At 38.3% G+C, this 24,888-nt stretch overlaps 1 protein-coding gene across 3 annotated transcripts in view; it reads right to left on the bottom strand.

The window, feature by feature from the left end:
- Nucleotides 1–16,889, bottom strand: part of Bnip2 (BCL2 interacting protein 2) — a 28,457-nt gene extending 11,568 nt beyond the window's left edge. Inside the window, exons 1-10 of one of the 3 annotated variants that reach the window (XM_004855720.3) lie at nt 16,682–16,889; nt 10,881–10,987; nt 9,677–9,744; nt 7,880–8,056; nt 5,937–6,113; nt 3,952–4,054; nt 2,721–2,852; nt 1,088–1,174; nt 879–977; nt 115–150 (exon numbers count right to left, since the gene is read on the bottom strand). In XM_004855720.3, the coding sequence (XP_004855777.1) occupies nt 115–150; nt 879–977; nt 1,088–1,174; nt 2,721–2,852; nt 3,952–4,054; nt 5,937–6,113; nt 7,880–8,056; nt 9,677–9,744; nt 10,881–10,930 (929 nt within the window). In that variant the 5' untranslated portion in view covers nt 10,931–10,987; nt 16,682–16,889. Of the gene's footprint in view, nt 1–114; nt 151–878; nt 978–1,087; nt 1,175–2,720; nt 2,853–3,951; nt 4,055–5,936; nt 6,114–7,879; nt 8,057–9,676; nt 9,745–10,880; nt 10,988–16,235; nt 16,595–16,681 lie in introns of those variants that run through there. The other 2 variants (XM_087199016.1, XM_004855721.3) reach the window with 2 other exon arrangements.
- Nucleotides 16,890–24,888: the final 7,999 nt, after the last annotated feature.

A 24,888-nucleotide genomic window follows, 5' to 3' on the forward strand; every position in this document is an offset into this window, starting at 1 on the left:
TATTTACACATGCTCTCATCTTTGTCTACACGCTAACCAACCAGTAAGGAAGAGTTAGTTTGTGCAATGCGAATGGACTAGTCTAGATGCAACCCAGTCAAGGTGTGCATATACCTTTTTTGTTTCTTTTTAAACTTTTCTTCTTCATACCTTGGTAGGGAAGAGTTTTTTCAGTAAATACATGAGATAAACAAAAACTAAAGAAAGGCACTAAGAATAAACATTAGTCTATATGCAAAATCAAAAATATTTAACATACTATGTAAAAAGTAAAAATTGACTTAATAAATCTGGCACAGACACACTGAATGGTCTAAAACCTTAGATTACACAACAAACTTTCCTACTAATAGCAATGTGAGGCTCGGGTAATTATGTTAATAGCTTTATAACAAGTCTTTTACGAAGTTAGATGGAAGGAAGTGAATTTGGTAAACAGAACAAATTCCAGTCATTGGAATACTAGGATTGGGCTGATTTAAACAAAGTTTATTTCTCTGGCAACATCATTTTTCAATGCCATGATGAGTTTACTCAAATTGGGAGAGCAACATGTTCGAGTTGAGAATGTCCTTTAGTACTGACCAATCAGAAAATCATCTGACTATAACCGCCAGCCTTTAAAAGTATGAAATGAAATCATATAACCAGAAATCGTTTCTCCTAGTTCTTCAATTGATAATCTGAAGAAAACAACAGTCTGAAGAAAATCGTGACTTATAGGGAAGATGTGGGATTAAAGACTTCTTCCGATCTTTGAAAGCTGTTACAAATACCGTATGAAGTGAGAAAGAGTGAATATTGAAAACTATTACCTCTTGCACATCAAAATAAAAAGAGTTAACACAATATAATTAAAGAAATAAAATAAAACATACTGTTTGATGCATTCTGGTATGGCAACATACTCCATGGGAACAAGTTCTGCTAGTTCTGCCAAATTAAAGACGTATCTAATTTTTTGGCTGAATTTTGAGCTGTGGAAGAAAATAGACAATTGCTTCAACATTCCTGACTCATAGTACCGATAAGAAATTCATACAAGGAAAAAAATATTTTTTTAAGTCAAGGGCTTTCAGGAAATTACCTAATAAATGGTCTTGTAACAGCCAGAAGTGTTCTGATAAACCAAGAGGGATGTACAATGATTAGAGATTTCAGGTTTTTCCGTAACCTAGAGTTAAAGAAAAGAAAATTTATAAATGACCACAAATTCTAATGCTAGAAATTAAGACATAAAAAGTTATGTGCAGGTTTATACAAAATAACCGAAAAATGTCACCAGAAGTTCCCACTTAGGCATGATACTCCTGAAGACAAGGAAATGCATTTCTGAGTTCTGACGGTGCCTCCTACTGCTCTAAAATCAACTGCGCTTCCTTTGGCTAAATTCACATCTATACTACAGCCAGCCTTATCAAATGTCTCCCAGCTCAGTGTCAATTAGGGAAAAGCACAATACAGAAGTAAACTATTTTCACTTTTCAAGACTATGGAGAAATTGGTACTAATTTCTTCAACATCATGAAAGGCACCATCCAGGCAGAAAGGCAGGAGCAGAGATGGCCAAACTAGACAACATAAATCAGATCTAACACCCCTTCTTAAGAACTTTAGCTGGGTGTGGTGGCACATCCCCATAATCCCACCAATCTGGAGGCTGAGGCAGGATGATTGCCACAAGTTCGAGGCCAGCCTGGGCTACATACTGAGTTCATGGCCAGCCTGAACTACACAGTGAGGCCGTTTCAAAAAAAACCCTAAAAACTAAAACAAAACAAAAAAAACTTTTAAAATTTTGATTAAAAATGAAAAGCATTATCCTAGTCCCCTCCTTAAAAAAAAACCCAAGGCCGGGGATTTAGCTCAGTGGTTCTACCACTTGCCTCGCATGCACAAGGACCCAAGTTCGATCCCTGGTACAAAAACAAACAAACAAAACCAAAAAAACAAAACCCAAATACAGTTATATATCATACATATTTCACATATAAATAAAATGACTACTATGGATCTACACACACACTCACTCATCTTTTCCCCCCAATCACTAGAGCTAGCTAATGTCCAGAATAGGTATGATGAAGAAACTACTAATGGGGCTGAGTTGATTAAACTATTTTGAATTAGCCATGGCAAAATCAAACAAGTTGGAAGATTAAAGTTCCTTCTATTAGCATAGCTATCTAATTCCGATGAGAATACATTTCAAAGATTTGTGCTGAGGAAAATTATAGCTTAACTAGTATCTTTAAGGAACATAAAATATGCTAAGCACTACAAATTAGGCAAAACTCATAGAAAATGTGCAATGTTCCCCATCCTTTCCTAAGATACAAATTGTAGGAAAGTGTTCCAAATGATATAAATGAGGAAAATAAAGAACTATCTTCTAAGTTTGTTTTGAAGAATGAGTCATTCTTTATAAGACAGATCAAAAATTAATTTTGTTCATAACATTCTAAAACACTGCCTTTAGAGAACAGAAACTCATAAAATTAAGAAATGTAATTAGGGGGCCGGGGATTTAGCTCAGTGGTTCTGCCACCTGCCTTGCAAGTGCAAGGACCCAAGTTCAATCCCTGGTACCAAAAAAGAAAAAAGAAACGTAATTAGGAAGTCAAAATGGTATCTTTAAGTGGCAGTAGAAAATAAAATTTAATCTAATAAAGACATTGTAAAAATCATTCAGTCTAGTTTTCAACCTGTATTTACATTACCTTCTATCAATTTGCTGATAGCATTTCCTGAGCCATCCCAGACTGGGCATTTTTCTTCGAGTTGTTGCACCATTTAAATAAACTATCATGTAGTTTTCTGCTACTAACAGTTCCAAAGTGCCAATAACATACCTGTAAAAACAAGTTTAAGTCTTAAATACCACTGTGTGTAGAACTGAACTAGACTTTCCAAACTACACAATTCCTTTCTTTCCTCCACAATGAGACCGATAATTAAAAATTTAAAGCTACATTGGATAGATGATTTTAAGAGTTATTTCTTTGAGGTACATATTGAAATGTTTATAGATTAAATGACATAATGTCTAGGAATTGTTTCAAAATTATACAGCAGGGAAAGAAGTGGGAATGAAGTATAAACTGGCTACTGTTGAAGTGGGTGACAGATGGATTATCTGATATACTTATCTTTACTTCTGTGTAAGTTAAAATTGTCCTCAATAAGGATTTTTCTTGTTTTTTTTTTGGTACTGGGGATCAAACTCTGGTCCTTGCGCTTGTGTAGCAGGCAGCAGAACCACTGAGTTAAATCCCCAGCCCTCTCAATAAGGATTTTAAAAACTGTTGGGCTGGTGATTTAGCTCAGTGGTTCCGCCACCTGCCTCTCAAGTGCAAGGACCTGAGTTCGATCCCCAGTACAAAAACAAAAACAAAAACTGGGCCGGGGATTTGGCTCAGTGGTTTCGCCGCCTGCTGCGCAAGTGCAAGGACCCGAGTTCAATCCCTGGTACCAAAAAAAACAAAAAACAAAAAAACAGAAACTGTAGTATCCAGAGAAACAGAATGATTCTGTGGAAACAAAAGAACTACATCAGGTCATTACATTGGGCTTCTAGGGGTAAATGTAATTTAGTCACTTGACTGAGATGAAAGTTACTTCTTTATACTTAATATCTGTAAATGTAAAATAATGAAGTTGGAACAGACAACCTGAGATAAATGTTCTAATTTTAAATTGCCAATTTTTCTGTTGAGTTGGAAAACTATAGTTTCATAATGCTAAAGAACAAGAATTCAGAACTGAGATTATTTGTGATTTTTATACCAGCTTACTTTCACTTCCTTAAAGTAGAAATATAATTATCTTAGAATTCTGTCCAAACATTTTTTTTTTTTGGTACGAACTCGGGACCTTGTGCTTGTGAGGCAGGCGCCGGAACCACTGAGCTAAATCCCTAGCCCCCAAACATTTTTGTTAAGATATACTTACTTAAAGAGATTGTCCATCAGGTATCTATAGTTGGGCTGACCACTCTCAGGCATAAAACAGACAGCGAACACAACAATGGCATTTAATCCATCCCCATAATATCCTGAAAAAGAAATCGAAGATCAAATCATTAGCATGATTATGAAGATACTCTATATGGCTGATAGAAAACTTAAATTTGTATAGTTACAAAGCTGGCCATATTTTAGCAACTAGACAAATACAGTGATATAATCCAAGTAGAAACAACACATATGTAAAATAAAATTCTTAGGCAATTTATGGTTAAAGTGGGTGCTTTTTAAAAGATGGTTTTTATATTCAACAATGCCTAACATTTTGTAGAATTTAGGATATTAAAATCTAGATCACATCTCTGATGTAATTATTGGTGAAAAAAACTAATACGTGTATTTTTTTTTAGTACTGGGGATTGAACTTGGGTCCTTGCGCTTGCACAACAGGCGGTGAAACCACTGAGCTAAATCCCCGGCCCATGTGTATGTTTTATTATGTGTATGTTTATTGTTTATAAACATGAAGAATCTGAATATATCAAGAACAATCAAATCTTCACTTTCTTTTCTTTCCAGTACCGGGGACTGAATTCAAGCCCTTGCACTTGCCAGGCAGGCATGGTGCCACTGAGCCATATTCCCGGCCCTTAGCTAACTTTCTTAATTCCTCAGTCACAAAACATACTAAGTACGATAATCCAACAGGATAAGATGCCCGAATTATTTTCCAATAAGAAAAATAAAGTGCTACTTCACAAAGAGATTAGGGTTAAAGCATAAGGCAGGCCTCACAACTTCAGTTCTGTGAACCAGATGAATTAATATGTGTCTGTGGGCTTCCCGGACCAGATTATCCTGCTTTCTTCACCCAAATAAGATTAAATTAGGCAGAAGAATGTAACTGTCAATATTCCAGCGATTGCCTTCAGGTGAATGAAGACTGTAGAAATAAGCAAGAGAATGCAACTGGCAGAGAGTAAATGAAGTGAAAGTGAGAAAAAAAGCAAGCTCCTCGACCTCTGTGCCCCTCTGTCCAGTTAGGAGGATTCAAGGCAACAGCACACGTTCTACAAGGCAAGCTGTATTCTGACTACCACTAACATTCGGGCACTATTTACACAGTGCCTAGGTAAGCATCTATATATGGTACAGGTGGATTAACAGGACTTATGATTTGTACTTCCATGGTTTTCCTATTTGACTTACAAATTCCCTAAGGGAAGGACCTAAACTGTTATTTTTGTGTATCCCACAAATTTGCAAAGTGGGTGCTCCATAAAATGTGGAATTAAGTTTTTTTTACTAAAGCTAAATGACTTATTCGTTCAGAGTTTTAATCAAGCATTACAGTTTAAAAAGTCCAAGTTTCACTAATATTTAAGAAAAGACTTGTGTAAGAATGTTCATAGAAGTTTTATCATGATAGTCTAAACTGGAAACAACTCACATGCCCATCAAAAGGAGAATGGATATGGCAAATGGAATGGAATACTATTCGTCGATAAAAAGAAATAAACTATGAATAAATTCAACAATATGCATGAATTCTAAAAATATGATGAACTACACACTTTAGATCAGAGTAGTTCATTGTATATAAACTATAAATGCACACAAAGGGGAGAAAGTAAACTCTCAGCTTAGGGTGTGGGAGGAGACATTTTTCTCTGCACTGATTTATACTTCTGAATTTGCTTTGTGCATATATTAACAATTTTTTTTTTTTGGCACTGGGGATCGAACTCGGGTCCTTGTGCTTGCACAGCAGGCAGCAAAACCACTGAGCTAAATCCCCAGCCCAACAATTTTTAAATATAGGTTTTATTCTCTTTACCTCAAACTTATGTCCCTAAAATGACATGTTTACTGTTCTTTCAAAATTATGTTAACATCTCTAAGGATATTTTCTAAAATCTAGATTTTTGATGGTACATTAAAAAAATCTGAACAATCTTTAGTCATTCTTACCTCCGTGGCTGATGACTTTTTTATAGGGTTCGATTGCCTTCATATCAACCCGGTGGTCTTGTTCCCCAATCCTGAACATGCGCCAGCGTCGCCCATCTTCTTGCTCCTCTGCTGCAGTGTACTCAGTAATAGAGCCTTTCCTAATGATTTCAGTAGTTTTGGGTTTTGGAAGATCATCTGTCAAAATAAAAGGTTTTTGAATCACAAATTGTTATACAATAAAAATCAAATTACGTGTTAACCACTTTACTATCTAGATTATGTTTTTTGTTTTTTCTTTTTCTATTTTTTTGAGGAAGGGTCACACTATGTTGCCCAGGCTGGCCTCAAACTCCTCAGCTCAAGGGATCCCAAGCAGCTGGGACTGCAGAAACATGCCAGCATGTCTGGCTATTTAGAGAATTTTCATTATGTCATTTGTAGAATTTGAAATATCTCTTTCATAATAAGAGAAAAGGCTTGGTCTTAATATAAGGCCATTTTATGTCTTTGGAAGTCAGTCTCTAGAAATTTCCTTTATTGCCCAGTTCAACAAAGCATCTAATCCCAGGGTAATTTATTTCCAAAAATTCAGAGATTATTTGTAAAGCCATCACAGTCTAACAATGGTGGTCCTACAGTGGCTTTCTAGATTGCACGTACGACATCACTGTCCATGACAGTTACTACTACAGGTTACTTCAGGTAACTATCTGAGTGCCAACTGTTTTGAGAACATAAACGTCCAACACTGAAATACCAGATAGAAAGTGGTTAACAGCTCAGTGCTCATTTTTCATGTGATCAGTTTTATGAAGCAGAAATGTATGTATATTCTCAAGAATACATGCAAAGTCTATTTAAATCAATATTAGCCAAAGAATAAGCACCAATGATTAGGTGTAATCTATGTTTCAAGATTGCAATTTAGTTAATTTTTAATGAAGTAATGATTTTCAAAATTTTAGTATCATAGTCCTTACCAAAAGATGGGGGAAGGGGAACCTACTGCATGTTAGTTGTTTCCAAGACAAAGCTGTTAACGGAAAATATCCTTCCAGGAAATGACTACAGCAGCATTAAAGAGAGAGACAAAACACATAGGCAGAAAACTATTTCAGTATCTTTATAAAATATTGCTTATTACTGGACTGCTTACTGAATCAGCAAAACAGGGAAGTAAAAAAGGAACAAAAGATATAACATACCACTCTTCACTGCAGATAAAATACCTAAAGCTACACATGCATTTGAAGTAAAGATCATTTTAAAGATGGTGTGTGTGTGTGTGTGTGTGTGTGTATATATATAAAATTAACAACTGTATAAAGATATTGTAGACAGCAATGATGTAAATTCAAGAAAGCATGCAAAGCCAAATACATGCCAGTTCCTTTGAATTCCAAATTAAAATAAATATAAAGTATGTAGGCTAAGTGTATACATTAATTCAAGTAGGCAATTTCACAAGGTAGAGCACTATTAGGCACATGTACTTAAAAATCATTCCCAAAACTTCTTCTGAACTCCCTCTCTGCAAATCCTTAACTACTTTTAGCACATTTCCTATGTTATATCTGCTGAAAAGTTTTCTACTTATTTCACCAATTGAAAAAAAAACAAGTCATAATTACCAGCCAGTATTTTTTAAGGAACTTAAGGAGAAAACATAACTTTATTCCATTGTTAAAAAACAAAAAACCACTAAAAAACTTTGGAAAAGCAGAGAATATTCAAGTGTTTGTAGAATTTTGCATCTTAGTAACACAAATCTATGAACTTTTCAAGAATAACATTTTAAACAAAGTATTTTAAAACACTGATTTTAGCAGGCTTCATTAACAAGTTTTCAGGTTTACCAATTATCCTCATTCTCCTAAGGAGAATGCCATTGTAAAAGCATGTACGGATACAAAGATGAACATTCACTAACAAAGGTCAGGTAAGAACAGTGGAGCAGTTACCTTCCCACTCAAACTCGTTACTGTTCTCCGATGGGGTGTCCAAGCCATCTAAGTCGATCTCCCCACTTTCATCCAAGTCATCTGACAACACAGAACCATCGCTAGGATCCAGTGTCAGGCTAAGGTCTGCAGCCATTAATTTCTTTCTCACTTTATTTCCATTAACTTCTGGTGAGTCTGGAATTAGGAAACAAAGACAAAATTTATTATAAGGAATGCTTTAGATCAGTCATGGCAAACCTTTTAGAGATCAAGTGCCCAAACTGTTCATGATGTCATTGCCTGGTGCTGCTACTGCTTTCCAAGCATGGACATGGCCCCCACGTGCGGTTATCCAATGCTCAGCTGTTGGGGTGATGCTGGGGCAACTTGGCTGGTGCGCCAACAGAGAGGTCTCTGCATGTCTGCTGTGGTACGCGTGCCCCAGGTATGCCACCACTGCTTTAGATGCTCAAGATGAATAAGAGAAACACTTCAGTCATTCTATTTGAGAAAAGTGGGAAACAAAATTTCAAAGTGTTTAAAAAAAAAAATGGTAGCAAAGATTATTTGAAAAAACAAAAGTGAAAGAGAAACCGGCACTGCAGAGCAAGCTTGGGGTGAATAAGAGGAAAAAGCAAGATAAAAGTACACCCTGGAGAACAAAGGATGGGCTGTCATAAGGAAAGCCATGACAGCGAGCTCTTCATGGTGTGTGTGTACTTTCATGCTGTCCAAATCTTGAGAAAACCCATGAGAGCTTCTATATACGGGTACTGGGAGACGGTGCTGGAATCTCACATCTCAGGCTGAAGCCAGGTCTAGGCCATCTTATTAAAAACCTGCTTGAATTTTCTCAAAAAGTCCACATGCAGGGCTTTAGGAACTGTTCTGTGCATGTGTTCCAGGATCTTACAATTAACAGGTCACCTCCTACTTCTCTAGCCAGCTTTGCCACCCCTAATCTGCTGTCTCATTTCTACCTGAGAGACACATCCCCATAATTCTTCATGGGGTGCTGAGGGAATGGAGGTTTGTCTTCTATAGCTTCTTCAAGGTGGAAGGGGCTGTAGATCCTACCTACTTGGTATTATGTGCTCTCCAACTACCTTGGGGTGCTGTGGCTCACTGGCTGGGTTGAAGAAAAACCTGGTCTCCCAGCTGGCTACGCCAAATAATGTTATCGGATAGTTCCTTCTAAAAGTGGCTTGCCAAATAAATGTTACTGGGTTTGGTGGTGCCTGCATCTCCTCCTGGAGTTGGATTCCAGGTTCTTCTCTCAAACAAAGAATTGGATGAAACACGCAAAAAATGGTAGCAAAGTTTATTTGAGAAAGCGAAAGTGAAGAGGGAGGAAGAAACTGGCTCTGCAGAGCAAGCTTGGGCCAAGTAAAAGAGGAAAAAACAAGATGAAATCATGCCCTGGAGAACACAAGATAGGCTATTGTGAGGAAAGCCACGATGGCCCCACTGCATTAGTTTATAAAATTTGGATTTTGATCACTACAGCTGTATGATGTTGACATGAGATCAGAGGTACCAATGTTTTTTTTAAACAGAGGCTGACTTTATAATCACATCTTACTACTAAAAAGGATCTACTCCCATTTCCCGTATAAATTTCCAAAAATCAAGGGTATGTTTTGGAAAAGTTAAAATTTCTCAGGCACTCCAAAAATGCTTCCCTCAATGTTTGATTTATTCTTCAGCTCCCTATGATGGAGTCAAAGCTGTGTTGTTCTTTGATTTGGAACAAAAAATAGTGTACGCTAAAAATTAGCACAAAGTGCTCTGAAAACAAAAGCACCAAGTTCTTACCGGGCTGGTTCTCTGGGCCAGGTACACCCAGGATGTCCGCTTCAATACTGTCATCTTCTGGTAAAGGTCTAGAAGGCACAAACATGCTCTTTCACTCAAATATGTATCTGAAGTTCAAGGCCTATGAAAAATACAACTTACAGAAACAATTATGTGGAAACTAGAATAAGGCAGTGTTTTCTAAGCTTTAATAACTTACAAGTTACTTCTAAAGGAAAAAACTTTGGATTGTCAGAGCTGACATATATAAGTAACAAAGACCAACAGATATAAATTCTTGTACAATAGCACTCATGTAATTATAAAGGATGCAAAAAGTATAAATTATAACATAGAATTCCAAAGCATGAATGTAATGTGATGCACGGTGCACTAAATTTTCCTTGTAACTAAGAGATCAGCACTTCCACACTGCTCTCATCATGTGCTACATGACACAGCTCTCCATTAGCTCTTCATATTCCTTTTTTTTTTTTTTTTGGCCCGGCCCTGGTTGCCTTATATTTAAATGCTATTTTCATGATCGTAGTCAGAAGATTTAGCAATTAGAATATGAACAGCCAGGGCCGGGAATTTACCTCAGTGGTTTTGCCACCTGCTGCACAAGTGCAAGGAGCCGAGTTCGATCCCCGGTACCAAAAAATAAATAAATAAATTAATTAAAAAAATATATATATATAAGGCGACCTTTGTAGAGCTGCTAAGGTGGCTGGCCAGATGATAGAGAAGATCCTTCTTTATTTATTAACTGAGTTTTTTTTCTTGGAAAAACCCCCACACAATTTAGAACTTTTTAAAAACAACAAAAGATGGACTGGGGATTTAACTCAGTGGTTCCAGTGCCTGCCTTTCGAGTTTAATCCCTGGTACCAACAACAACAACAACAACAACAACAACAAAAGATCCTCGTAGAAGCCTCTCAGACCCTAATTTTTAAAATACCATATTAAAACACTGTGTACAACAAAAAATGTGAAATTTAAATGATCAAAACAAATATGAAAAGCTATGGATTATATACATACTTGGTTGGAAAGTAAGATACAAGAGAATCATTCTAACTGCTGGAATTTTCATTTCCTAGTATCAAATGATCACTTTAGAACATTTTACAAAGAAGCCCAATATTGATTAAATGACATCCCAATAAAGAAATTTTGAAGTTTTGATCTAAATCTGTTTTCACTAAAAAGCACTGCTCACATTGGAAAATCTTCATCTTGCCATTCTTCTTTCAGTTCCACACCTTCCATCCTCAAGCTGGATTCAATGTCAACTACAAACTCCTGATAATCCAGAGAGCCAATGGCCTGTGAGGAAAGAAAGACCACAATAATGCAACTTCCACTTTACTTTTTATTGGCTAAAAAGATGTAATATTACACCTTAGTTAGTATCTCCACTGCTTTAGTTCAGTGGTCTGGTCATGAAACCAATTTATGGGGTTGAAATTTTTTTTTTAAAGAATTAAAACAGAAAATAGCCCAAGTACATATAACATAGTAGAGTACTGTTTGTAGTAAGATTATTGTTCTCCTTAATTTTTTTTTTTTTTGATACGTGGGATCGAACTTGGGACCTTGTGCTTGCAAGGCAGGCGCCAGAACCACTGAGCTAAATCTCCAGCCCGTAAGAATATTGTTAAGTGAAGACATTTGTCTTCAGGTGCATATGTATACATTTAGTCTGGCTGTTATTTAAAATGTATTTCATATTATGAGCTACACAAAAAATTTAGCTGGGGTAAGAAATGAAAATAAATATATTCTCTCTTACAGTATCATAATTAAATATTCTATCTGTTGGATAGTGGTTATTCTAGAAACTGAACACTAGTAAGTAACATTTACACTCATGATTCGAATTTTAACTCTGGTTCTTACAAGGAAGGGTGTTAAGTGGCAATATCCTTATTCCAAAAGAGAAGAGTCTAGAGATACTTCCTTTGGTTGAAGAAATATAAGAGATCATTAAGATCAACTGGTAAACAGTACCACAAAAATAGTGACAAATATAGAGGCAAGCAGCATAAATGAGTATTTAATTCATTTAGTCAACAGAAGTTATTAAAAAATAATAGCAACACATATTTAAGAGCCATAAATCATCACTAATAACATACAAGTTACAAGTGGGTGATACCAGAGAAGAGGAAAGACAAGGACTTATACTGCAGCAAGTCCTTGTTGTTTTTATAGAAAGCGCTTCTTCACTGTTTGATTTCTAAAAACTGTGTATGTGTAACTTTAAAAAATACTTATAAAAGGGCCGGGGATTTAGCTCAGTGGTTTCGCCGCCTGCTGTGCAAGCACAAGGACCCGAGTTCAATCCCCGGTAACCCCCCCCCCCTTATAAAAAATGATACCCGCCATTCATATTCACATCAACTGGTTTTCCAAAACAACGTTGTGGTCATGTTTTATGGTCGTCCTATCTGCTAGGATATTACAGTCTCGGAAGGACAAAGAAAGTTGAACCTAAATAAATAAATAAATAAAAGCATTACGTTCCAGTACAACAAAATTGGAATGAGAATTTTGCTAAAGTGCTAGATTTCACATGGTAAACTAAATTCACATCTTCATGGAGACCTGAAGGCTCTCCACTCAGCTTGAATGTTTACTTATATTCAGAGAACGGTTTCATTTCCAAAAGATTTAAGTTTTTGCAGAGCCACTCATTAGCACAGAAAAACATGGAAGATACTGATTGTTTCGCAAAGCAAAATATTTGCTTTGAAAAGCTAGTTTATTTATATAAGAGTAAGATATTTTTAATTCTCTGAGAAAACAATGAGCCAGGAAATTTTGAAAAGTTAATGAAAAACACTTAAAATAATCTGGACTTTAAAGCAGTTTCTGTTTCTTATAACCTCTACTTTAACACACACCTTTACTAGTTACATTATAGACTTTTTGACAGCAACCCTTGGGGGGGGTGCCTAACTTACCAAACAATTCTTGTTTGCCAGGATTATAGTCAACAAGATCACATATGTGTGTAATACTGTAATGACACTCTGGAATTATGCTTAAGGGCTAGCAGTTGAAAATGGACAGTCTCTTTCAGATTTTAATTCACTGTACTTCTCAATGTTCAGTTTTCTCAAGACTTTGGTACCCATTCCAAAGTAAGTACATTTCTGTAGATTCAATAATCAGAGAAGCTTCCCTTATCATCTCCTCTTTCTAGTGGGTACTGAAAAAGCATCAAGATATTCAAATACCTCATGTAACCAGAAAAATACGTTAACATTGCAAAAATAAAAGCAGTGACCTAAAGTTGCAACCAATGCATTCCCAAGGCCTGCAATTACTAAATTAATTAACTGCAGAGTGTAATGCTAGATAGTAAGCCTTTGCACAACACCTTGGATTTATTTTGGCTGTTAAACTACATAAGTTGGATTATGTTTTTAACCTTCAAAAAATACAATGAAAATATTTTCTGGGAACCTACCTATATGCAATAGAAATTTCTGTTGGTAAAGCTATTCTTTATTTGTAAGAGGAAATATTTCTCTTATAAAATTCCAGAAGCCAAATCATGCCTTTTAGCTGCTTTATAACTTGAACAAGTTTATCACCTGAAAACTACTCCTTTATATATTGAAAGCTCCAGTCCTTCACCTCTTAGCCTACTTATCCAACTTTTACTATAATATACTGAGTCATGTAATGTTAATACACTTCAGTGTACTGTCACAGATACTTAGTTTAAGGGATAATTACACCCTTAGATAGTAGAAGAAAATATAAACAGATTAACTCGGTCATTTCATCAAGAACTTTGGGAGGGGGTGCGTATACTAGTAGATTAAAACAATTTAAATAATTGAGAGTACTGTTCTTGGAAGCACTTTATCACCAAGCAGCTGTAAGAACAGGAAACAAACAAGAAAGGAGTTAATAAGCACAAATCACTTGGAAGGAAATTTGGACATTGCTGACTCACAAGTTAACTGTAGCTGTTTCCCATTTTTTGGGTACAGATTTACAAAAAAAACAGAATGGGGAAATAACACTTTGTTATGCTATTTGTTAAAATTATCTAATGCAACAGAAATAATGTAATTTCTCAATAGATTGGTGGTAGTGGCGGCATTGAAACCCTTACTTATGCCTGTTACCTCTGGTGGTCATGATGAATTCCAAAGTCCCTAACCTCAGAGAAGTTGAAAATCAAGGAAATAATGGAATTCCTCCTGGGACAGCCTGAGGGGAGGTGCGGCAAATCCAATCGAGAAGAAGAAAGGATTTCTACATGCAGTTTAGCAAAAGAAGCAAAAATTAAGTATTAAGCTGATATTTAGAACCCTCTAAACTATAGCTTAAAATTTTACACAGCAATTTTACTATTATGCAATTTAACACTGCTGGTAATTAGGTGCAAGTAATAACCACCTATGCTGAAATCAATTACAGTTGGCAGAAGGAAAACAGGCACATTTTCACTTGCCCATTTAAACGAAAAGATTTCATTCTAAATTTACACTCACCTTTTAATGAGGTTTATATGTTTATGAATATCATAAAACACTCCCCCCAGATCTGTACAGGCTTAGTTTTTACTCCTTTCAGGGTGATATTATGTAGGTTTATAAGAATAAAATGAGATGCTGTATCAAAAATATTAACATAAATGTAAGAAAAATTAGAACAGTGCTGATTTCCTTCAAAATTGTGAAAATAAGCACAGAACAATTATGACACCTACAAAAGCTACATTTTACAGGGTCTTGCTTTGTAGTTCAGCCTGGCCCTTAAACTCATGATGTAGCCCAGGCTGGCCTCCAACTTGAGGCAATCCTACCTCAGCCTCTTGAGCGCTGGGATTACTGGTGTGCACCACCACATCTGGCAAAAGCTACATTTATCATCAGTACACAGAACACACTGGAGATGATCTGAAATCTTTAAAATGATTACAGTCTAACACTTGATCTCTAATGTGGTGTTAAACAGTTTTTTATATTAATTACGATATAAAATTATAGCTTGAGAATATGACTTACTCTGCTTTTTATTTTGGTTTTTTGAGACCCGGTCCTGCCATATAGTCCAGGCTGGCCTTGAACTCACTATGTAGCCCAGGGTGGCCTTGAACTCATGACAACCCTCCTACCTCAGCCCCCTAAGTACGGGGATTACACGCCTGAGCCATCACGCTCAGGTCTGCTTTTTATATATAAATTTAACAAGATATCTTTCAATCCACTGTCAGCCAAGGTTAATTCACCATTTCTAGATATAAGTAGTTTCTCAGATGCCTTCCTCCCTTATCACTCCTACAGATTCCAGACAGAATGAACAAAACTACTGTTTCAAACAGTGTTTTGTATTTACTGACCACTTTTATACCCAACATCTCATATATTTCATCCAACAAGTTTATGAGGTATAAAACACAGGTGTTGCCGGATGTGGTGGAACACACCTGTAATCCCAGCACTTGGGGGAGGCTGAGGCAGGAGGTCTGCGGTGAGTTTGAGGCCAGCCTGAACTATATAGCAAGAACCTGCCTCAAAAAAATAAAAACAAAAATAAAAGCAAAACAAAACAAAAAACCCCACCACTGGTGCACTGGTGTTATTATCTCCATTTTTACTTACATAGGAGGCAAATAACACCACATCCCACTTCCCAGGGTGAGACCAGCAATGTTTCTAATACACCACACTGTCTCCAGTTTACTGGCAAATTTATACAAAGTAAGTCTACAATGCCAGAGTTGGCTACATTTAGCTTCAAGGGTCCAGTAATGCCTGAAGGCCACAGAAGTATTGCTTTATGATAATCTAGATCAAGTTCCACCCCTGCATAGGGCAGTCTGCTGTACTTCCCATCTAAGTCCAACACTATTGGGCTGCACTACAGAAGATTAAGTTTAGAGGAAAATGTAAAATGACAAGAACTAGGAGTAAATGTGCAAGGTGACAAACAACAACAACAAACCACCCCTCCCCCCAAAAAAACTCCAACTAGTTTGCAGGGTAACTTAATCGGGTAACAACTGAAAAAAAACCACCTTATCCATTCACAAATTACAGAATTTGTATTGCAATTGCAGAAGTTCCTATAAAACATTAGAAACGAGAAAGCCTAGTTGAAAATAAGAAATCAAGTATCAGGGCTGGGGATTTAGCTCAGTGGTTCCGCCGCCTGCCTCGCAAGCGCAAGGTCCCGAGTTCGATCCCTGGTACCAAAAAAAAAAAAAACCCAAAAAACTCAAGCATCAACAAAAAGATTCTAACTGAAAAAAAGAGGTGACGATGAAAAAAGGCAATACATTAAAACGCAGTCACACACTTCATTCAACTGGCTACACGGGAGGCACCATGACTACTTTGATGAACACATCAAAAGCGGTGTCTTCTAACAGGTCTCAGGCCAGACAGACAAAAGAAGTTTCAAAGCAACGTGATAAAGACCTAATACAAAGGTTTCTGGTGTAACTGAGTTCCTAGCACTCCGGAGCAACAGATGCACCCAGGAAATCCAAACCACCTTCGCCAGGTATGGGTGTTTGTTGAAAGTGCGCAGGGACTCGGGCACACACCCTCTATTTACGTGGAAGGTCTACCACAGCCGCGATGACTTCTGTTTCCGTGTTTATCCCCCCGGGGTGTGAGGCTCGCCAGAAGCCCAAGTGTCTTTGTTCTGCACCCGGACTGACGCTGGTTATAAACACGGAACCAGCGCGCCTGTCGCGGCACCCAGGCCAGGGTGGCGGGGTCGCGGAGAAGGAAGGCAGGCTCCGTCCCTGGCACAACCACCACGGGCGGAAGGGAGGGGGCAAGGCCGGCAAACGCAGACACAGCCGGGCCAAGGGCGGGGACCCACGCTGGGCGTGGATCGGGAAGCGGGAAGCGCCTCCGGAGCGGGTTCCAGGGCGCCCCCGCGGCGGATGAGCCCCGGCTTCCTCTCCCGGGCGGAGAAGCCCGCGGGCTCGCCCCCAGGATGGGCACCCCAGGCCCTCGCCCAGCCCTCCCGGGCCGCACTCACCCCGGAGGAAGCCTCGGCCCCCTCGTCCTCTTCGCCCCTCCAGGCCGGCGACGTGGGGCTGACGGCCAGGTCGGAGAAGACAGCGCCGAGCGGAGCCTGCTCCCCTCGGTCGGCAGTGGAGACACCAGCCCACAGCCCCAGCTGCAGCTGTAGACAGCAGCAACAGTTATTGACCCGGACGCAGTGAGCTGCCCGGCGGAAGTGACGATCGCTCGACCACCCCCAGGCGCGGCAACAGGCGGAAGCGGGGGCGTGGCATCCTCGCGATCCCACAGCGTCTCCCCGTCCCTCGGACGGGCGGGCGGGCTGACACCGGCGCATGCGTATCGCGCGGCCGCCCTGGGTCCCTTTGGGTGTATCTGCGGCGCCGACGCCTCATTGGCAGCATCTCTGAGGCGTGACGCGCTTCCTTGCCGTTCCCGCCCGGCGAGGACGCAGGCACGCAAACTCCCGAAGCTGGGTCTCTGTTTTTCTTTTTGTTTTTTTTCCCCTTCTCTGTTTTTCTTTAATAGTGATTTCTTTTTTCTTTTTTTGGTACCAGGGACCGAACTCGGGTCCTTGCGCTTGCGCAGCAAGTGGCGAAACCACTGAGCTAAATCCCCGGCCCTTTAATAGTGATTTCAATAACTGTACGACAAGATGGGCGAAACGAGGAGAGGGAAAAAACCCTAGTCTTCATGTTGGGGAACTTAGCCCGTAAAAGAGTCTTAAGAGTTAGATCAGAGAGGGTCGGGGGTTTAGCTCGGTGGTTCCGCCGCCTGCCTTTCAAGTGCAAGGCCCCGAGTTCGATCCCTGGTACCAAACAACAAAAAGGAGATGATACTGAGCTGGGTCAGAGTGTTTTCAATTAGTAATGGATCATACTTGATTAAAAATAAGAATGGAATAAAAAAGGGCATACAACGTTCAAGTTGAGACAATTTATTATTGTTAGATCAACAGCTGTAAAATTACTGAATCTTAATTTCTGGGCTTTCCTTGTCCAGTTCTCAAGGGTCTGCGCACCAGGCTGTGAGAACATTAAAATAAGTTTCAACTACTGACTCTGTCCTGTAGTCAGCTGTTTCAGAAATTCTTGTAGGGTATGATCAGGCCTGGAAAGAATGGGAAAGTTAAAAAATATAAATCATTTATCCCAAGTTTGGGTCTTTGGAGCCGCTGCCCAGATTCACATTGTGCTGGCTGGCAGATGGTTAAACTCACCATTTCACTTATAAAATGGGGAAAAAAGAATGCCTAGCACACAGACTTTTTTGTGAGAGAAAGTAGTATGTATAGTAGAATAGAGTTTGGCACGTTGTAAGCACATATTAGTGTCAGGCATCTTGGGCCATGTAAGAAATTTCACCTTCAGTTACAGATTTTTCGTAGGTCTACTTTTTGCTTATTTCAGTTCTGCAGTGTGTAGAATTCCCCACAGGGTGGCAGAAAATCATTTGAAATCACATAGGATTGCGTGTGTGTGTGTGTGTGTGTGTGTGTGTGTGTGAGAGAGATCTTTAGTTTCTTCATTTTAGTAACTACCATTTAATAGGGTTGATCAGTGTTTGCTTTGGTTTTCAGTAAGCCGTTCTACTATTTACCTTTTTATTCCCATCTCATGATTTATACTTATTGTTGAAACTTTAGAAACTACAGATATGCCAAAAAGATAATCACTATTAATGTTAGAGTTGTGTATACATAGAACTATATAAATAAACATATATCCTTATGAAAATAATGCACCTCATAGTTTAAAATCTCTTTTTTTGTTTAAAAATATAACATGAATTTCCCTTCAGGTCAATATATTTCAACACCATTATATTTTTAAAGGATTATTTATTAACAGGGTGTATTGAACATTTAGGTAGCTCCATGTTTTATAATTAAAAATAAAAGCACTAAAAAAAAATAAGTAAAAGCACTGCAGGCCAGGTCCAGGTGGCATACACCTATAATCCCAGCACTTGGAAGGCTAAGACAGGAAGATGTCAAGTTCAAGGCCAGCCAGCTACATAGCCTACATGGGCTACATGGGCTACATGGGCTACATGGCCAGACCTTGTCTCAAATACACCAAAACCCAAATAATGGAACAGAAACACAAATCAAAACAAACAACAACTACAACTCCCCCAACCCCAGTGCTTAATATTATGTCCAAAAAGTCAAAAATGTTAGATTGATGTTGTCAAATAATATATTAATTTCGTTTTCGAATATGTTCAATATAGTTTTCTTTTTTTTTTTTGGTACTGGGGATCGAACTCGGGTCCTTGCACTTGCGAGGCAGGAAGCGGAACCACTGAGCTAAATCCCCGGCCCCAATATAGTTTTCTTCAGTTTCCATAAGTGTCTCAGAACCAGTGGATTCAACTGTTACTCTGAAAAGTATTTAAAATACACAATTTTCTCTGTTTCCAGCCTTTTTGCACAATAGTATATTTTAAAGATTGTTTCTCTGTGACTCCTTAAATAGGCAGATGTTTAGAGATATTTGGATTCTTAAGAAATGAAAATGAATTCTGACAAAAACCTACATAGAAGTGTTGCTGATTTTTTTTTTTTTTGGTATTGGGGATCAAACTCAGAACCTTGCGCTTTCAAGGCAAGCGGCGGAACTACTGAGCTAAATCCTTGGCAACTCTACATGGAAGGTATTACATAAAAAGTGTGTTTGCTCAGAGTCACCATTAACCTGTTCCATTGTGGCTCTTGGCTTTGGTCTTATGTGTATATAGGCTTTCCTTACCCTAAAATTCTACCAATAGTCACTGTTGTTTTCTTCTGGTGGCTTTACAGTTTCTTTCTTTCTTTTTTTTTTTGGTACCAGGGATTGAACTCCGGTCCTTGTGCTTGTGCAGCAGGCAGTGAAACCACTGAGCTAAATCCCTGGCCCTTAGTTTCTGTTTTTTTAACATGAATATTAAATCCAATTGAAATTTTGTATACATGCTTGTAATATAAAACAGGGCATCTGACTTTATTAAATTGACTAGTTGCCTAACATCATCTACTGAAACATCCCAGTAATTCTTGAACTCAAGTAGAACTCAGTCAAATGAACTTTTACTTTTGGAGTTGTCATTTTAAGTTTCCCACCTCTTTCAAGTATCCAGTCGTTTGATAACTCTTTATTGAACAATATTAGAAGTCAGTGCTGTTGGGTCCTAAGGATGCAGGAAAATAAGACTCAGTGTCTGCTTTCAAAGAGCTCATCCAGTAGTACAGAGAGGGTCATCTGAAGACAAGCACCTGGTGGGTTGAGATGACCCTGGTTGTTCTAAGCTACAGATAAACTGAAGGGAACTAAACAGACTGGGGTGGGAGGATGGAGGAAGTAGGCAGTAAAATGAGAGTTCTGAAGGAGGTAATGTAGAGCCTAGCGACAAGAGGCTGATCTTCCAAGATCAGGGAATGACATACGCTGAATCATCTAGGAGCTGCCCATAAGTTGGCATGGCTGGAGCACAGCTGTAAGGGAGTGGGTGCTGTGAACAGCCTGAAGGAAAAGTAAGAAGGCTAAATTAAAAAGGGATTGTTTTTATTTAGTGGTAAAGATTGATTCAGAGTCAATATAATGAGCAACATGGAAAAGTGATCAGTCATTACTTTATAATTGCATCTCAGAAGAGGAGACTGAAAGAAGTCATGCACCAATCATTTGGGTAAGTCCTTCTGAGAGAACAACTTTGAGGGAGCAGCACTCACTTGAATATATGCTTTGGGGTGTTTATTAAAATCATTCATGAGACTTTGTCATACTTCATACATCAAAATAAAAGCACTCAGTCAACACAGACTTGAAGAGTTGCTAAGCCCATGCCAAGAATGGACTTGGCATCTTAATGATGAGAAGCTGCAGGGATGGACACAAGGGCTGAAGTGAGGTACAAGGCACCATGTGTCCCGTGCTAGCAGAAAAAGATACTGTCAGGCCTGATGAGAAGCCCTCTACCACATTCTGAAAAGCCAGGATGACCTGCTGTCTCAAGGTGAGTGGTGGAGCAGCATTTCTTTGGGATTGAAGGACCATTTGTTGCCAGGGAATTATTCCTCCCTCTTCCTCCTCCTGCCCCATTCCCTCTTTTTGGTGGTGGTGGTGATAGGATGATGGTGATGGTAATGATAATGAAGATGGCGTGTTGACATCTTTTCTATGTGGAAAACTGTGGTCCTGTAGATAGTTTATATTCTATTTCCATTCTCCACTGGGCCCTGTCTTCTGTGAAGGTGTGAGAGAGCTTTGTGCTACCTTTTCTGCAGCACACAAGTTCCTGGATAGCTCTCTTCTGCCTCTCTGCTCTGCTATCCCCATTGCTAGTCTTTCCTCCCTCATCAAAGCAGTCTCCTGCCACCTCCCAACAGATGGAGCAATTTGGGTGTGCTGTTACTCTGTACCAACAGGACATGCTGTGTTACTTCACATTGTTTTTGTAAATAGTTAGAAGAGCATCTTCTCACATCGCTTTGCCTGACATCTCTCTTAAGTCTGGCCTGACAGAGGGCAAAGCAAAGTGTCTGTTAGAACAAAGTTTCTCCCAGAGTTATTGCCAGCCCACCTGACAATTGTTTGTAAAGTAGCCAAGAGATCCCTTCTGTCTGGATGCAGTTCCTGGGGCAAGGCTGGTGAGCTGAATGGTGCCTTTTCTAAATCTCACATAGACACTTTTATGCAAATTTTCGAGACACTCTTTCCTCCTGCGCAGATAGCGCCTTGCTCTGGAGCCCATGGCGCATTTAATGGAGTGTTCTTGCTGTTGAGTGCTGTGTGCAGACCACAGCCTGCTCAACTGGACAGGTTGGCCCTGGTCTTCTACTAAGATCTTGGAGTGGAGTGTGATTCTCTTGTTTATAGTGGGAGGAGTTCCTTATTGTTCTGTGAATAAAGCATTTCTGGAGACTTGGTTCTGAATACATGTGTGAAGTTTCCAGGAACATTCATCCATGCTACCTAATGTTGCTCACTAGGCCTGCTTCCCAACCTGGGACCTGACCTTGACTGAGGTACAGTGAGAGATGATGAAGAATAAGAGATTTGAGACAACACTTAGAAAATGCTGTGTAAGTTCATTATCAGAAGGTATAAGATATATTAAATAAAACTCTTGAAAGCTACTTCACTCTCCACTGTATGATTTTTATAGACAGATTGTTATTCTTGCTTACAAGCATATAAATTCAGTGACATTTGGCAGCTCACTTACAATTAAAACCCATGAAGTATCCTTTTTACATGCACTGAAGATGACTTTGCTGGTTAAGCTTCAGGGTAAAACTGGATACAATTATATATTCATTTAATTATTCATGACTTGAGTCTGAAATGGATGTGTATATATTTTTCACTTATTCACTTTATAAAAGCCAGCAGCAGTTTTGTCTCTGGCACGGTGACAAGTTTCTTTCCTACAATGAACTAGTCAAAGAAATTGTTCCAGGGAGAATTTATGCTTTCCTATCTAAAAAAGTCAAATTGGACTGCACACGCACCGCCCTCAAACGCTGCTTCTGCATCCCAGAGAAACCTGGAGGGAAGCCACACCACCCATTTTAAGTGATATTTTCTTTTTTTTTTTTTTTTTTTGGTGCAAGGGATGGAACTCGGGTCCTTCCACTTGCAAGGCAGGTGGCGGCACCACTGAGCTAAATCCCCAGCCCTTTAAGTGATATTTTCATGTGCAGAGTTAGATTATAGCCATTCTGGGAGAAAACTAGGCTTGTTAGGCTTGGTGCACAGGACTTTAAGGACTCAGGAGGATATAGTCACATTGAGGATGAGAATCATGTGCATTTCGTCCAACACAAGTTGGAGAAGACTCATTCTAGTTGAGGTGACTTGTCGAAACTAAGAGTGTGAACAAATCTTAAAGCCCATGTTCATGTCTCCTGTGAAGATATTTCTGCAATATTTAAAAGAAGTGACAGATACTAATTTAAAACAGAGGGCATGGTATACATTCTATAATATGAAGTCATGAAGTTTGACAAAATCATAGCAGCCATTTGGTTGCTGTCATGGTTACCATTTAGACAGAAATCCATTTACATTGAATTCTTAACACTGAATAGCATTCAAGATCTTCTGATCTGAATATGGGTTGCTACAAAAAAAATCACTTGATAGTCAATATTCTTGAAAAATTATGAAGACATAGTATCATTATGTTTGGTTTATAATTAAAATAAAGCTTAACCTTGAAGAAGTAGATTTCACTCCTTTTCCTCCTTAAAGATATGAAATGTTATAGCATGGTGACCATCTACATGTAGAAAAATTTGAGTAATAGCCTCCAATTAGAAAAAATTGTTTATGGATGGATTGATGATTATGACAAAAATGATTTTACCAGCAATAGTGCTTTTTAAAAAGTTCTTTTCAGGCTGGGTTAAGTAAAAGTGTGAATTGATCAATTAAACTGAACTGTTCTGCAGTCATTTATTTATTTATTTATTTGGTACCGGGGATCAAACTTGGGCCCTTCTGCTTGCGAGGCAGTCAGCAGAACCACTGAGCTAAATCCCTGACCTGTTCTGCAGTCATTTATAGGCTGCTCACCCAGATTAGAGTTAGATATAACACTGTCATTTCCAATGTATTAATCATTTGTTTCACATCATCACAGTCAAAAGTATTGTAGATAGCTAAGTTAGTTAGAAATTATTATAAGGCAGTTAGACAAAGCTGGGCCCTCAGCATAGAAAAACAATTGAGACACATTCACTGGTTAGCGTTATGAAAAGAAAGAAGTAGTACTTCCCCTAGAGATGAATAGTAGTGATTGATATTTTAATTAGACATCAATCTCTCTATTCCATTTCCTTTCGAGAAATTCCTTTTTCATGACTTGTTTTCCTATTTGGTCCCCATTTAATCAACATTACCTGAGTGATTGTAAGTTGAATCTTATTGGTTGATCATGGTTTTGTCCCACTTCATGCCCGCCTTGTAATTCTCCATTGGGTCTTACAGCTTTGTCTCACCTTGAACCCGCCTCACCTTGTGGCTTGGCTCAATAAAACACCTTAGAAAAGCAGGGTGGGTGGGCAATCCACTTTCGGTCCCCCTTCTGTCTCTCTTACACAGAAGCTATCTGTCTCTCAATAAATTTTTCCTACTCTTAGTCTCCATTGTTCCTAGAATGCATTCTTTGATTTTAGACAACACGAAGTTATGTTTCAGATATCTAGCAGGTTGGGAGTTATAATATTTCCCTTGTTTGGATTATTTTTGCTTATTTGGATTACTTGCCCTATGTCATTTTTTGGATTATTTGGTGCCCTATATCAAAAGCACAATCTTACTTGTTTTGAGAAAACAAATGCATTTCAAAATTGTTTGATCAATTGGAAATTTTATATATTTAGCACAATAAGGTACTAACATGGCTTTATGTAAGGCAGATGCATTTTTATCTACTACAAATATAAAAATTAAAATGTGACATCATCTAATTCCCTGTTGCAAAGGGGAAATGGTCTATAAACATATTTTCAAAACTACTTTACTTTTAGATTGTTGCAAAAGGGGAATGTCCTGTAAATGTATTTCGAAAATACTTTATGTCCTAAAATTAACTTACTCAACGGAGAGAGTCTAAGTGGTTATTTGTATTTTAAAACATGCAGACTCTGTAAATAGATAAAATATACTAACAATTATTTTTAATGAATCTCAGTACAGCTGAGGAGAAAATACTAAAATTCTAGCATTATTTTTCATGGTTCTCTTAGGATAAAGAGAAACACTTTTCCCCAATATAATTGCTAATGCATGAAATTATACTTATCAGGAAGAAGAAAGTGTTTCAGTTTCACATATATATATATATATATATATATACACATGTATATGCATATATATGTAATAGGAAGAGATGTAAAGGCACAAGTTTCTTATGAATTTTAAAAAGATCTTTAATTTCTATTTTTTAATGGAGTCCTTACTTGTTAGCAGGTCAGCCATTAATATGAGGGAATGTTATTCCATCTAACAATGGCCTTAGCCCTATTTACAAAAACTGCATCTCATGTGGCTTGTGTGTAGTCTGTAATATAAGAAAGGGGTAGGACTTGAATCAATAAATTGATTAATGTCTAAAGTGACAACTTTAGTCTTTCCTTCATTAGCTGATGACACAGATCCATGTTTAAATGCGGTTACACTTCATAGGAGGGTTTAACACATAAGCTCCAAATAAAATGGAAGATGTGTTAACTGG

Source organism: Heterocephalus glaber, unplaced genomic scaffold, assembly GCF_053883595.1.
Source record: "Heterocephalus glaber isolate CG9 unplaced genomic scaffold, H.glaber_assembly_v1.0 deba00001689, whole genome shotgun sequence".
In the NCBI taxonomy this organism is placed as follows: domain Eukaryota; kingdom Metazoa; phylum Chordata; class Mammalia; order Rodentia; family Bathyergidae; genus Heterocephalus; species Heterocephalus glaber.